The sequence below is a fragment of the Sycon ciliatum genome, chromosome 3 (assembly GCF_964019385.1).
Source record: "Sycon ciliatum chromosome 3, ocSycCili1.1, whole genome shotgun sequence".
NCBI lineage: Eukaryota > Metazoa > Porifera > Calcarea > Leucosolenida > Sycettidae > Sycon > Sycon ciliatum.
In genome coordinates this window covers 22,150,338-22,163,456 of record NC_088645.1, presented here as the reverse complement: position 1 = coordinate 22,163,456, position 13,119 = coordinate 22,150,338, and the positions used below count along the sequence as shown (strand labels likewise).

Genomic DNA, 13,119 nt, shown 5'->3' with positions numbered 1-13,119 from the left:
TGTGTGTGTGTGTGTGTGTTTATGTGCGTACATGTGTGTATGTGTGCATATCTATGTGCGCCTGTTTCCCTTGCCTATCCAGCATCCCAATCAGCACAATGCCGTGATAGTTCGCACGCTGGTCGGCGAGGTGGCCTGTGATCTGAAGAAATGGCTGGACGCTCTGCAGTACATCATTGATCACATGCCGAAGGATGGTGCCAATCAGCAAACGCAACCGGCACCAGTGAACAGTACTCTTGCACAGGCAACACCTGCACAGCCGACTCTCACACAGCCACCTCCCGTGCAGCCAGGGGCTGCATTGCCTACAGCGGGTAACACGCCGCCGTCGTTATCTTCCACAACCGGTGTGCCTAGTTCGGCGATGCCTGTGTTGCAATCCGCCGCCACGGTGGCCACGAGCTCATCCGCACGCGACGTGACACCGATCGACATAGTCAGTTCCGGCAGCGATACAGGATGCGCCTCGCCACCGCCACCACAGCCACCACCTGCAGCAACATCTGCTCCTGTGCATGCTGCCTCCGCCGTGAGCACATCCAGCCGTGACGCATCCTCAATCGCCCCCAGTACTGGCAGTGCAGCAAGTCGTTCACCCGCCAGCACTGATTCAACTACAACGGCCTCATCCCAAGGGGTGGACGCTCCAGTGGGCGTATCGACCGCCGCCGCATCATCATCGTTATCCAGCTCTGGCACAGGCACTGAAGGACCATCGGCGGCATCATCATCGTTGTCCAGCTCTGGTACAGGCACTGAAAGACTATCGGCGTCATCATCATCATCATCGACGACGACGAGCACCCAGGCAGTGGCTGCGGCAGCCGCTGCTATCTCCGCCATCGATCTGCGTCAACACGTGCCCGCAGCCGAGTACACTCTGGCGTTGACCGCCGGTCGTCTTCCCGAGCTGGAGCGTCGCCTAGCCCTGGAGCTGGTTGCCAGCCGAGGTGAGCTCCTGGCCTCGCAGGTCCTTATCGGCCGTCTAGAGGAAGGCAGTCGCGAGCAGGCACGTCAGCAAAGCCTGCTTAAGGAGCAGCAAGAGCGCAGGCAGCGCCTCGCCACTCTCCAGCAGCAGCACCGACAGCCGTTCCGACTCTCCGCCGCGTCCGTGACGAAGGCAGCAGCATCGTCGTCGGCAACGGCGGCGACAGCGGGCGGTACGACTGACAGGTCAGCTGGCACGGGTGGCGTGGCTAGTGCTAGCAGAGCCCCGTCCTTCATTCCGCTCACACTCAATGCTGCTAATTCAGCACAGGTAACAGCAAGAGCAGCGGCAGGAGGAGGAAGATGTTCACCACAGCAGCAGCAACAGCCGCACTCTCAACAGCATATCCAGCTGCCGTCCATTCTCAACCGTTCGCCGGCGCCCGGCGTTGCTTGTACTGCTGCTGTCGGTGGTGTCGGTGTCGGTAAATCCACCGTGCACTCGCAGGTGTCTGCTGTTACACTGCAGGCGCGTAGTAATCAAGCCGCCGCAGCGCCACGCCCTGTCCAGTGCGTAGCACCGTTGTCAGCTGGCAGTCGGCCTCCCGCCACCGCCAGCTCCGCTGCGTCAGCACCGTCTTCGGCAGAAACAGCTGCTGGCCAGGGTGCCGTGCACCGAGCGCCTACGCCTGGCCGGCTGGACAGTCCCAATCTCCCGAGGCGTTCTCCTTCGTCGCATAGCATTGCCAGCACCGGCTCCAGCTCACACTCCGAATCTACCGAAGATGGCGAGGAGCGACATGGACTCGTTGCTGAACAAGCGACCCGCGCGGACAGTAGCGATGACGATGAGCTGATGATAACATTCTCGAAAGCAGCACCAGTTGCTTCAAACGCTGCTGCTTTGGCGTCAAAGCGTGTTGCCCCGCTGCAGACAGGCTTGGCGGACAAAGCGCGGCACATGGTAAGCGGTGGCGTGGCGTCACGCGTAACTGCACCGGTATCCAGCACGGTTATGCCTGCACGACAGCTTTCTCATCCCGCAGCTCAGCACTATCACAGCACTACTACTGCACATGCATCAGCGCCGTCACCCATCCCGGCACCACTGACATTGTCAGCCGAAGCAATGCGGCCAGGTGGAGCAGTGCGGCCAGGTGGAGCAGTGCACGGAGGTCGGGGAGCAAGCCCCGCGCACCGCACTGGCGCTAGCAACCACACCAGCAGCAGTAGCAGGTTGTCACCCGATGTCATGCAGAGAGGTAGGAATGCCGCTACTCCAGGCGATAGCAGCAGCAGCAGAGATTCCCCTGCAGCACATCCTGCAGCAGCACGGCCCACACCGCTAGCGCTGCCTCCACGCTCACCCTTGCCGCTCGCTCTGTCACCGTCGCTTCACTCCGCACCAATGTTGCCTGCACGGAACGATCTACTGGCGGTCTCGGGGCGCGTGTCTCCATTCCGTCCTCTCAGTCCGCCATCACAGCTGGGAATTTGTGGAGCATCGCCTAGGCATTCACCAACGTTGTCGTCACCATCACCGCTGCACACTGCTGGGCCTGCTAGTGGTGCTCCACCGCCGCGTGATCAGTGGCGTCCGTCCGTGCGAGCATCACCACCTCCCGTGCTGGGTCGTCCGCGGCGACCGTCTCCGCTGCACCACGAGCATCATGGCACACATCACCGGCACAACGAACACCGTCACAGCGATGGGCGCTACCAACGACACCAGCAGCAGGAGCAGCACCGTGATCAGCAGCAAGATTACCATCATCACCCTCACCACCGCCATCACCAACACCAGCAGACACGCCCACGGCACTACGATCAGCCACACCCTCACCGATACCAACACCACCAGGACGAGCAGCCACACCACCAACAGCAGCAGCAGTCATACCACCAATACCACCACCAGGACCAGCACCACAGACACCAGCAAGACGGTGAGCATCGTCAACACCAACACCACGAGCAGCCATATCACCATGAGCAGCCATATCACCACGAGCAGCCATACCATCATAACGACCAGCACAACGAGCAGCAGCAAGACGGTGAGCAGCACCAATACCATCACGACGACCACTACCAGCAGCCATACCACCACCAGCAGCACCAGTTCCAGCATCAATATCAGGACCTGCACGCTAACCGTGGCAACAGGCGAGACCACGCCGGATGGCACTCGGCACCACCTTCACCTCATGGCCCCATGCACGATGCATCACCGTCACCTCACGATGGCCGAGCATCACCAGTCTCCTCTCAGCAGCACGTGCCAGCAGCTTCTCAACATCACCCCAGTGCCGTCGCGGCTTCCACGGTGTCACCACCTGGCAATGCCGATGATGCCTACAGACGTGCTCACACCATAGCGCGTCTACTGCGGGCAGCGAACAGTCAGTCCACAGTCTCCGCGACTACTGCCGACGCCGCCGCGTCTCGTTCTCATCAGCCTGAACCAGTGAACGCAACTGCACACATCCCAAAGCTTGCACCCGCTGTTGCCACTGCAGGTGATACTTCAGCGATGCTGCCGAATGCATCCGCTACCAGCTACTAGGGTGGGCCAGGATGGCCTGGAGATTCTCTAGATCGTTACCGCGCTCCCGTGTGTGTTCGCATGTCTGTTGCTAGGAGGTCAGCTATGCTACCTAGTGCATCCACTGCTACGCGATTGGACTAGGATGGCTGGGAGATTCCCTAGATCGCAACCGCTCTACGCATGTTCGCATGTTTGTTGCTAGGAGGACTGGTTTCAGCGTCACATGACCCGCTGGTAGGACTGGTTGCAGTGTCACATGACCCGCCGAGAGGACTGGTTTCAGTGTCACATGACCCGCCGGGAGGACTGGTTGCAGTGTCACATGACCCGCCGGGAGGACTGGTTTCAGTGTCACATGACCCGGCCACTGGTGCTCATCCACAGCAAGCGCTTGTGCCCATGTTGCACACGCACATGCGTGCGCGTGCGTCTTAGTGTGCTAGCTCGCGTAGGCCAGCACAGAGATCATCATCGTGTCTGGTGTGTGTCTTAGTGTTTTGGTCCGTATAGGCCAGCGCAGAGATCACCAATCACGTCTTACTGCGTTGGTTGTGAAAGGCAGCGCACATTGGGTCCTCCGTTTCATAAAGACTATATCAATTGTATCACTGTGCTGCTGTGATTTGATGCGTTTCGTGTTCCCACGGCGCCCAGTATCCAGCCTGGTGCATACATGACACTAGTCACTGTGTTCAGGATCTAACCTGGTTTAATACATGTACATGACATTGCACTAGCTTGATTTAGAACCCTCATGCTGTGCTTGTACGTAAACTGCAAGCAGTTCTTCTTTTAATATTCACTTTTTTTTTATCCATCATATCAGAGCTATGAAAGAAACATACTTGCTGTGCTAAATACAAAAGGTTTTCATCCAATTTTATTCGGAGAGCAGAAAATCAACAATCATGCTACCTTTCTTTCTTCTTCTCTCTTTTCGAATCTGTTTTAAAATTGACCTGCCTTGCTGGTGGTGCTCAGCTGTGTCACATTAGTACAGTAGCCTGTATGTGTGTGTGTGGGGGGGAGGCTGTTTGCACGTGTGTGTGTGTGTGTGTGTGTGTGTGTGTGTGTGTGTGTGTGTGTGTGTGTGTGTGTGTGTGCGTGTGTGGGGGGGGGGGGTGTACAAGCTGCTATGTCTAACATGGCTGTTCGCTATCATCGCTTCCGCGATGGGCAGGTCTGAGGTCTGAGGTGTGCATGTGGGTGTGGTGCGGCCAAAGCATGGACTTTGCATAGTGGTGAAACGGGTACCATGCACGCTATCAGGTGGGGCCCTGCCACTAGTAGTGCACTATTGGGTCAGGTTCTGGCCATTATTTAATTTTTTTATTTTAATTTATTTACTGTTTCTAACAAACAAGGGTTGAATGGAGCTGAATCCATGCACCTGCACTCCATTACAATCACACACACACACCTCAGACCTCAGACATACCCATCGCGGGAGCGATGATAGTGAACAGCTATGTTAGACATAGCAACTTTCACACACACACACACACACATGCACGCACACACATACACACACGCACACACACACACACACCATTTGACGCCCATCGCCAGAGGTTATGATAGCGGTGCTACAGCAGAAGCCATAGCAACTTGTGGTGGGATTGCACCATTCAACAGCTTGCAAGGCTGAAGCCACTATTCAGCCTGGTCTACACTACACAGCTATGAAGTGGCTTTTTCTGGCCAGTGAATCCCTACTTTTTGGTTTTTTCATTTTTTTCCAAAGAGAAGAAGGACATGTTACGTCACTATTTCCATACAAAATAACTATTTCCACTAAACCTCGCCCCAAGGGTGTCCGGTAGGCCGAAGTGCCCGGGCGTAATAACGTCTGTGCCGGCAAACTGAGGTATGAGCACAAGTACTGCAAAACGGGTAACATTTGCGACAATAAATGTTTGCGTTTTACAAATTGAGACTGGTTTGCGCTGTTTAATGTTTGCGAGTCGTTCTACACAGTCGAGCCAGTCCTTGCACTGAACTTTACATGGCGCGAGTTTGCGTTGTTCAAAGTTTGCGATTCGGGGCCTCTCGCAAAATTCGCAAACATGTTTACGTCGCAATAGTTACCCGTTTTACAGTACATGATTATTGTGTTGATATGATCATAGCTAACGAGTACAGGCAGTTATTTGGCGCACCGAGCATTACAGTATTGCCATTGCAACTTGAGGAGTACACAGCTCAATTCATCACGACGAACAAAGAACTGTTATTTCTACTAGCTTCACCGGCCAACAAAATACTGTACTTCTTCAGCGTGAAAATTTAATAATCAAGGAATAAAATGATTTCTTGATGCCATCTTCATTTTGGTCCGAAGAGCCTGTCGATACAAGGAGATAAGCGTGCATCGTTCCTTCTCCAAATAATGTGATTCAGAGTAATACAAATAGATAATTTGAATATTAATTTCCACGGATTCAGTGGAATGACAACAGCAGGGAAGCTGTGAGAGTCTCGCCAACCCAGAGTGCGTCGCAGCAAGACAGAGTGTGCAATACATACACCGCAACAGAAAGGTGGACAGAGCTAAAGGCGACACAAAAAAGCAGACGGGCTTCCCTAGACAGCGTTTGAAAGGCTATCGGCAACTAAAACCTAAGTACAAAATGCTCCTAGACAAGATACATGTACCAGTAAACAAGAATAACATTATAATCATAATAAGAAGCAGAAGCAGAAAAAAGGGGAGGGTGTTAAATATCAAAAGCTCATAATGATTACGACGCTGTTTATAGCTTGACAAACTGGAAATTGTTCTTGAGACTATCGATGGCCCAGTTCTTTCGAGTTTACCTTTTTTCTTTTCGTTCTTGGCAGGAATCGGCGGAGGTTTCACCCTCCGATGAGAATGCAGCATTACCTGTGCCCACAGCGAAGCACAATAAAAGAATACAACAACACCGTTTACGTTTACGCCCATTGCTTGGCGGCTTCGGCGTGCCAGCGGTGGTCGGAGACGATCCAGACGCTGTCCTTGACCTTGCCGCTCTCGTTCTCCACGTACTCGCTGAGCAGGTGGGTGGCGTTCGCGACGGTCACGCGGTTGTAGCCGTAGTCGACGTAGTGGCTCTCGGCCCAGGTGGACGGCTGCCAGTCGGGCTGGTCGTGGCTGGCACCGGCCATGCCCACCATGATGTGAACGGTGGCCGCCGGCCCGCCGCTCGCCGTCTTGGCGCACTTCTCCTTATACACGGCGCAGGTGCGCTCGTACGAGTGGTAGTGACCCGACCAGAAGACGTCGACGCCGAAACGGTACAGCGCGTCCTCGTAGGCCTCGCGCTGGTGAACCTGGATGATGTAGTTGGCGGACGCCACGCGACTGCAGTACATGGGTCGATGGCCCATGACGAACACCCACGGTGTGCGCGTGCGGTTGACCGTAGCCAAGTCGGCGACCAGGAACTTGTACATGTCACTGCTGGGGTAGAAGTCGTGCTCGGTCGACAGCCAGACAACGTGAATCAGACCGTAGTCGTGCGAGTACCAGAACGGCTGCAGGCTCTGCGCCGCCGTCGACGGCATGCTGAAGCGGTTCACGACGGGAACAGCGCACTCCCCTGCGGAGTCCGTGCCGTAGTTGCCCCACGACGGATGATAACCATTGCCGTCCGCATGGCTCGGATCATTTTCGCCGCCGGCCTCGTGATCGTACTCGTGGTTGCCAATGCCGACATAGTAGGGGATCTGCGTGGCAACGCGCTGTACCAGATCGCCAAACTGCTCCCACTGGTACGCCGCACCCCGCGCATACGAGATGTCGCCGACATGCAGCAGCAGATTGAAGTTGCGTCCCGCCGCTGGCATGCTCTTTAAGTCCTCTTCAATGCGAGACATGGTGGTGTAGGCGCGATCTCCTGGTGGAGGGCCAGCCGCATCGCGCCACTCGCCCAGGTCGCCAAACACGAAGAAGTTGACGGGCTCGGCGCTGCCCGGTGCCGGCTGAGTCGTGAACGAGAACCAGTCGGACCAGTGGCCGTCGCTGCCGTAGCGATACGAGTAGCGTGTGGCCGACGACAGACCCATGAGGCGCACACGGTGTATGAAGCCTGGGTCGCGGAACTTCAGCGCCGCCACCTCGTTTGCCGGCGCGTTGCACAGATCGCTGGCCGCGTACGTGTGTGCCTTGCCTGTGGCATTCATGACATAATTGTTGGCTTTCATGACATCACCGTGGCGGCTGGAGTTGAGTACGTACTGCACGACGGACATGTTGTTGAGGTCCGACACCCACATGACGTTCATCTCGCCGACGACGCCGGTCTCCGACAGGCGTCCCTGCGTCGGCTGGCTGCTCCCGGCCGCAAAGCCCACCGGCGGACTCTGAGCGTACGCCTCGTACGACTTGTTCAGCAGGGCGCGCAGGTAGCGAAACTGGTACCGACACCGCATGTTCACCACCGGGCCAAACTTCACCGACGTCTCCTCTTTCGGAACGCTCAGGTAGTCGACGTAATCCCCGTCGGCGGCTGTTTCGGGACAATACGCAGCGATGATGTCACCGTGGGGACTTCCCTCGATGTGTGGCGACGTCGGCAGCAGCGACTCCATCTTTTTCTTCGGCCAGTTAACAGTGATGTAATCACGCACCTCCAGAACGCTCGGCTCCACCGTCATGATCTCCGCTTGCCCGGCGCGCAGTTGCCTAGCGCCGGGCCGCAGCAGAGTGGGCATGGCCTCCTCGTGCGGGTGCCACACGCCAGCGCCCGCTTTCCAGTGCGTACCATGCGGTGCAGTAGCCTGGGTCATGTGGTATTGCAGCTGAAGCCCGATGCACAAAACCGTCACCAGGCTGCCTACTGCCTTCAACGGTGGCAGAGTTCCTCCCATGAATGATCCCCTCGTCATTCTGCTGTTTCCTGCCAGCAAAGTCCTCGTGTATGTCTGTTTGTTGCGCCAATAATCCGTTTCGAGTCCCGCTAGGCTTTCGACAGTACAGCCGGATTGTGAGGCGTTTAGAAAATTTAACTTGTTCACGCAGCTTGATTCTAAAAATTAGCAATAATTGCCCAACAAGTGAAGATTCTCGCTCAACAAAATGTGTAGCAGAGAGTTATTCAACCGTGTCGGGTGATGCGAGGCAATCGGCCACGCTGAGACTGAAAGGGGCTTTAGCCCATGCAGGCGATGTTATACTGATTGAACGACACACCTACTGCAATCCCCCAAATAAGACAGTTCCAAAATTGCAAAAAGACAACTGGAACATGCTAGCGTCTAGACAGCATAGCCAAGCAGGTCGCTTGTTGAAGCGACGCCTTTCTCAAGTTTCTGTTCACTTGAAACGAGCTCACTCTCATGTCTCGTGATTCCATGATACATTATTTTCGTGTGTGATTCGATTTTGTCATGTGACCCAGATACAGGTTGCGAAAATAATTAAAGGCACGTGATCGCACTGATCGGATGATCGCGAAGTCAGTGGCCAAGGCACACACATGACACAACCGTTGGCGTTGAAGGCCTGCACTGCACTGACTGTCTGCTGTTGTTGTGTGTGGCCTTCGCTCCAAAACACAACACAGCAACTGAGCAAGGCGCACTGCCAGCAGTCTGAACTGCTCAGACCAGAACAGACATTCGTCCTCAGGTTGACTCGGCCTGGGATGGAACTAACCACACGGTTACTTGACGACCACTCCCTAGGCCCTGGTTCCGATAGTCGGATTTTTCATCCACGCCAAACTGCTAAAAAATAATATGGGCAAAGCGAATGTTCACAACGTTACATTACTACTGTCATTAGTTGCCCTGCTACCAATGGCAATGGCAGTGTAATGCCATAGCACGACTGTCCGCAACGAGTTTGTGATCATGAGCCAGGTCATCATGGTGACAGCAGCACCATTACATACCACGCAGCACTCAACAATGAATAAGCAATAGCAAAAGACAGCGACCCAGGATTACTTTTGCAAGTTTTGGTCAATTGATCGAGAAAAACCGCGATACTCCGCACATACTCGAGTCTCGCTAGCGCTATCATTTTGGCAGATACAAAAAAAACGAGCTGGAGAGATGTCCGCATGGTCCCTCGGTCCTTTTCTTCTTGCAGCACTGGTGCACTTGGCCAGCTATTCCAGCGCACGGACAGTTGCTCCGGTGACCGGCCCGAGCAGCAGAGGTCATGTTATTGTGGAAGATTTGGGTGGACAGCTGCAAATCGCCAAGGCCGCAAAGGCCCTGATCGACACCCTGCGCTCCAGATCGGCGGCGACACCGATAGGCAACAGGAGGAAGGAAGCCGGAACAGCAGAATGGCGTGGTGGGGCAGGTGCCACTCACAGCGCAGCAAGCTCGCCGCCGTTGTCTTTCATCCAGCGACCATCACAACCAGTTCTTGATGGCGGGGAGATAACCAGCGGCCTCGGGACGCACGGTTCGTTGATCGTGGACAAGCAGAAGATCGACGTGGGTGACTCTGTTACAGTCAGCGGGTGGAAACGTCCAAATGTTTCCAACCCAGCTACGAGCGCGGATCCCTGTGGACCATTGCAGCATCGTAACTTACATAAGAAACATGACGTGACCGATAGTAACTTGTTTCCGCCGGTTGGCGATGTCATAGCGGTGTATTGTCCGCACGATGCACGCGATGCTGACTACCTGGACTAACGTTACCGCGAGGTGAACGCCAGCATTGGAACGGTACAGTTTGGCCCGCTGGTTAACATGCGGTGCGAGTACGCGTTCCGCTACTTGCACCAGTGCACGAATGGCTCCTACGTGGCAACGCTTGCCAGCATCGCGGTCTCGTTTCGGCAGGGCAGCAACCAGCCGACACAAGGACGCGTTTCCGAAACGGGCATCCCCGGTGAAATGAGCATCATGTGGGTGGCGCAGGCGGTCAAGCCATCGCTTGTGGAGTACCGGCGAGTGACGTCGGAGGAGAGCGAGCACATCATAACTGCCTCGGGAACCTCGCACACGTACACAGCCTCGGATATGTGCAATCATCCCGCCAACATCACCGGGTCTCTGCTCTTCCGGCATCCAGGATACATACATCGGGTTGTGCTCCGCAACCTTGCAGCCAACACCGAGTACGAATATCGATTCGGCGCTGGCACGACTGGCATCGTGTCGGCAGCAGCAGAAGAGGAAACAATAACTTGGTCCCCGTTGTATCAGTTCACAACTCCACCTGATGTTGGAAGCAACCAGGCGATCAGCTTCTTCGTATTTGGCGATCTGGGCGAGCAACGGGGTCCCACTGGAACACCATCGGCGAATAGATCGTACACGACCATTTCTCGCATTGAAGATGACCTTTTCAAGAGCCCACAGCAGTTTCACTTTGTCCTGCATGTTGGTGATATATCCTATGCGGAAGGCCGCGGCTACAAGTGGGAGCAGTTTGGTGACTTGATCCAGAGCGTGGCCACCAGGATACCGTATTACGTGGGTATTGGTAACCATGATTACGATCATGTGGCCGGGGGAACGCGGGATCCCAGCGGTGCCCCAGACCAGGGGTACCACCCCTCCTGGGGCGTGTACGGCGACGACTCTGGTGGCGAGTGCGCTGCTCCGATCGTGAGCCGCTTCAGCATGCCGTCGACGGCGGCGCAGAGCCTGCAGCCGTTCTGGTACTCGCACGACCACGGTCTGATTCACGTCGTGTGGCTGTCGACGGAGCACGACTTCTACCCCGGCAGTGACATGCACAAGTTCCTGGTCGCCGACTTGGACGCCGTCAACCGCACGCGCACGCCGTGGGTGTTCGTCATGGGCCATCGACCCATGTACTGCAGCCGCTCCGTCGACGAAATCACCGCCAAGGATAACTACATTGTCCAGCTACACCAGCGAGCGGCGTACGAAGATGTCCTGTACCGATACGGCGTCGACGTGTTCTTCGGAGGGCACTACCATGCCTACGAGCGGACGTGCCCGGTGTACAATGGGACATGCCGACAGAGCTTAATATCGGGCATGGCCGAAGCAACCGTGCACCTACTAGTGGGAACGGGCGGCGCGAGTCAGGACTTTGATCGCTGGGATGCCCACCCGTGGAGCCGTCACCGTGGCATCGACTACGGCTACGCTCGCGTTCACGTTGCCAACGGCACGCACCTGCGCGTGCAGTACGTTCGGAACGAGGACGGGTCTGTTGCCGACGACGCCTGGATCGTATCCCGACATGGCTGGCATCTCTAGTACTGGAATGCAGCACTGGCAAGCAAGCCCGCGAGTGATGTAGGACAAAATGTCATACCCAATGGTGTAAGAGTATAATAATGCCGCATGGATGTACCTTCAAATCACCATGCATAACATGATGCCGGCTTTGCAGGGCAAGCCGTCCTACCTCATACACCGTGCACTTTGACAAAGCAAGGCACAGATCCTATGTACCTAAACACACCATAGTCAAACAGTAGACACAGGACAGAAAGGCTATAACGCGGGTTGTAAATCAGAGTTTCATGACAACCGTGCACTCATCGGTCTTTCGTACCTAAAACATCAATCTTAAAGACAGCATTGTCTCCCACAGAACATGTAAACACCGGCTATATTCAAACTGCTCATATGACAATGATGGTCTTACATCGAATAATGCTAGGGAAATTCCCCTGCCACGGAGCCATTGATCACCCTATAACACAATGCTATATCCCCCTTCTGCGCTGCTCAAGCCGCTGATGTTGTGCATACATGTACATGTACATGTAAATGGCAAGGGTTTGATTCAGGACTGAACACATGTCATGACATACAATGTAACATTGGATCAGCTGTTATTAACAAAATTGCTTTCATAGGCCCGGATGCTCCGGCCATGCTGCAGATGCCAACGAATGTATGGCCCGAGTGAGTCACGTGTAGTCATGGATGTGAAGATGCATGCACTGATGCATAGGGACCGGCGGATTATGCTCGAAAAGGTGGTAGATTCTGCTCGAAAAGCAGTGAAATTGGCAGAACCATACAAACCTTATTTTTATGGCGGGCAATTCATCGAATTCTGCTCCATTTCTTTATCCACATACCAAACATGCATGAAACTTACCAGAAAAAGTACCGGATTCTGCCAATTTTTCTGCCGGCAGAATCCGCCGGACCCTACTGATGCACAAACTCATTTATTGGCAACCCTATTCTAATGACCGTGGTACATGTACATGTACATGAGAACTAGACCTGGTCTAGTGAGAAGGCATTCTACTGCCTGTAATTCTGGTGAAGTAAAATAAAGTAACAGCAACAACAACAACAACAACATGCATGTACCAGCAGGAATGCTGCTATACACATGTACATGAATGTGACGCTTGCCACCAGATATGCCAAAATGATACACATACCAATCCTGTAGGCTGTACACGACATGCATGTACTGTAAAGCGACAAACTTTCGCGGCGTGCAAATTTAGCGTTTTCATAAATCGGGCTGGTTCACGACGAGAAACGTTTGCGATTCTATCTCTTCAGTCTTAGGGTTCCCTGTAACAAGACGGCAACGTCTGTAGGGCCTTCCCTATCAAAATAATAAATTCTACTACTACTACTACAGTCGGATTTTGTACTGTCTACAACAATCAATGTATGGAGAGGTTTGCGGCGATGTATATTCGCGAATGTGTGATGGTCGCGAAATTTAATCTCTAGCGAAA

General features: G+C 54.5%; 3 protein-coding genes across 3 annotated transcripts in view; 2 read left to right on the top strand and 1 right to left on the bottom strand.

The window, feature by feature from the left end:
• Window positions 1-4,436, top strand: part of LOC135811752 (helicase ARIP4-like) — a 31,831-nt gene extending 27,395 nt beyond the window's left edge. Inside the window, exon 21 of the mRNA XM_065324994.1 lies at window positions 83-4,436. Within this exon, the coding sequence (XP_065181066.1) occupies window positions 83-3,496 (3,414 nt within the window). The 3' untranslated portion in view covers window positions 3,497-4,436. The remainder of the gene's footprint in view (window positions 1-82) is intronic.
• Window positions 4,437-5,706: 1,270 nt separating this feature from the next.
• On the bottom strand, window positions 5,707-8,749 carry LOC135811751 (uncharacterized). Its single transcript, XM_065324993.1, has one exon. It carries the CDS (start codon window positions 8,345-8,347, stop codon window positions 6,413-6,415), a length of 1,935 nt encoding a protein of 644 aa, XP_065181065.1. The 5' UTR covers window positions 8,348-8,749; the 3' UTR covers window positions 5,707-6,412.
• A 720-nt stretch (window positions 8,750-9,469) lies between these two features.
• On the top strand, window positions 9,470-12,320 carry LOC135811750 (uncharacterized). Its single transcript, XM_065324992.1, has one exon. It carries the CDS (start codon window positions 10,172-10,174, stop codon window positions 11,657-11,659), a length of 1,488 nt encoding a protein of 495 aa, XP_065181064.1. The 5' UTR covers window positions 9,470-10,171; the 3' UTR covers window positions 11,660-12,320.
• The last annotated feature ends 799 nt before the right edge of the window (window positions 12,321-13,119 follow it).

What these genes read in the sequence shown, in the direction of transcription:
- LOC135811750 (XM_065324992.1), top strand. Translation starts at nt 10,172, where the DNA reads ATGCGGTGCGAGTACGCGTTCCGCTACTTGCACCAGTGCACGAATGGC.
- LOC135811751 (XM_065324993.1), bottom strand. Translation starts at nt 8,347, where the DNA reads ATGACGAGGGGATCATTCATGGGAGGAACTCTGCCACCGTTGAAGGCA.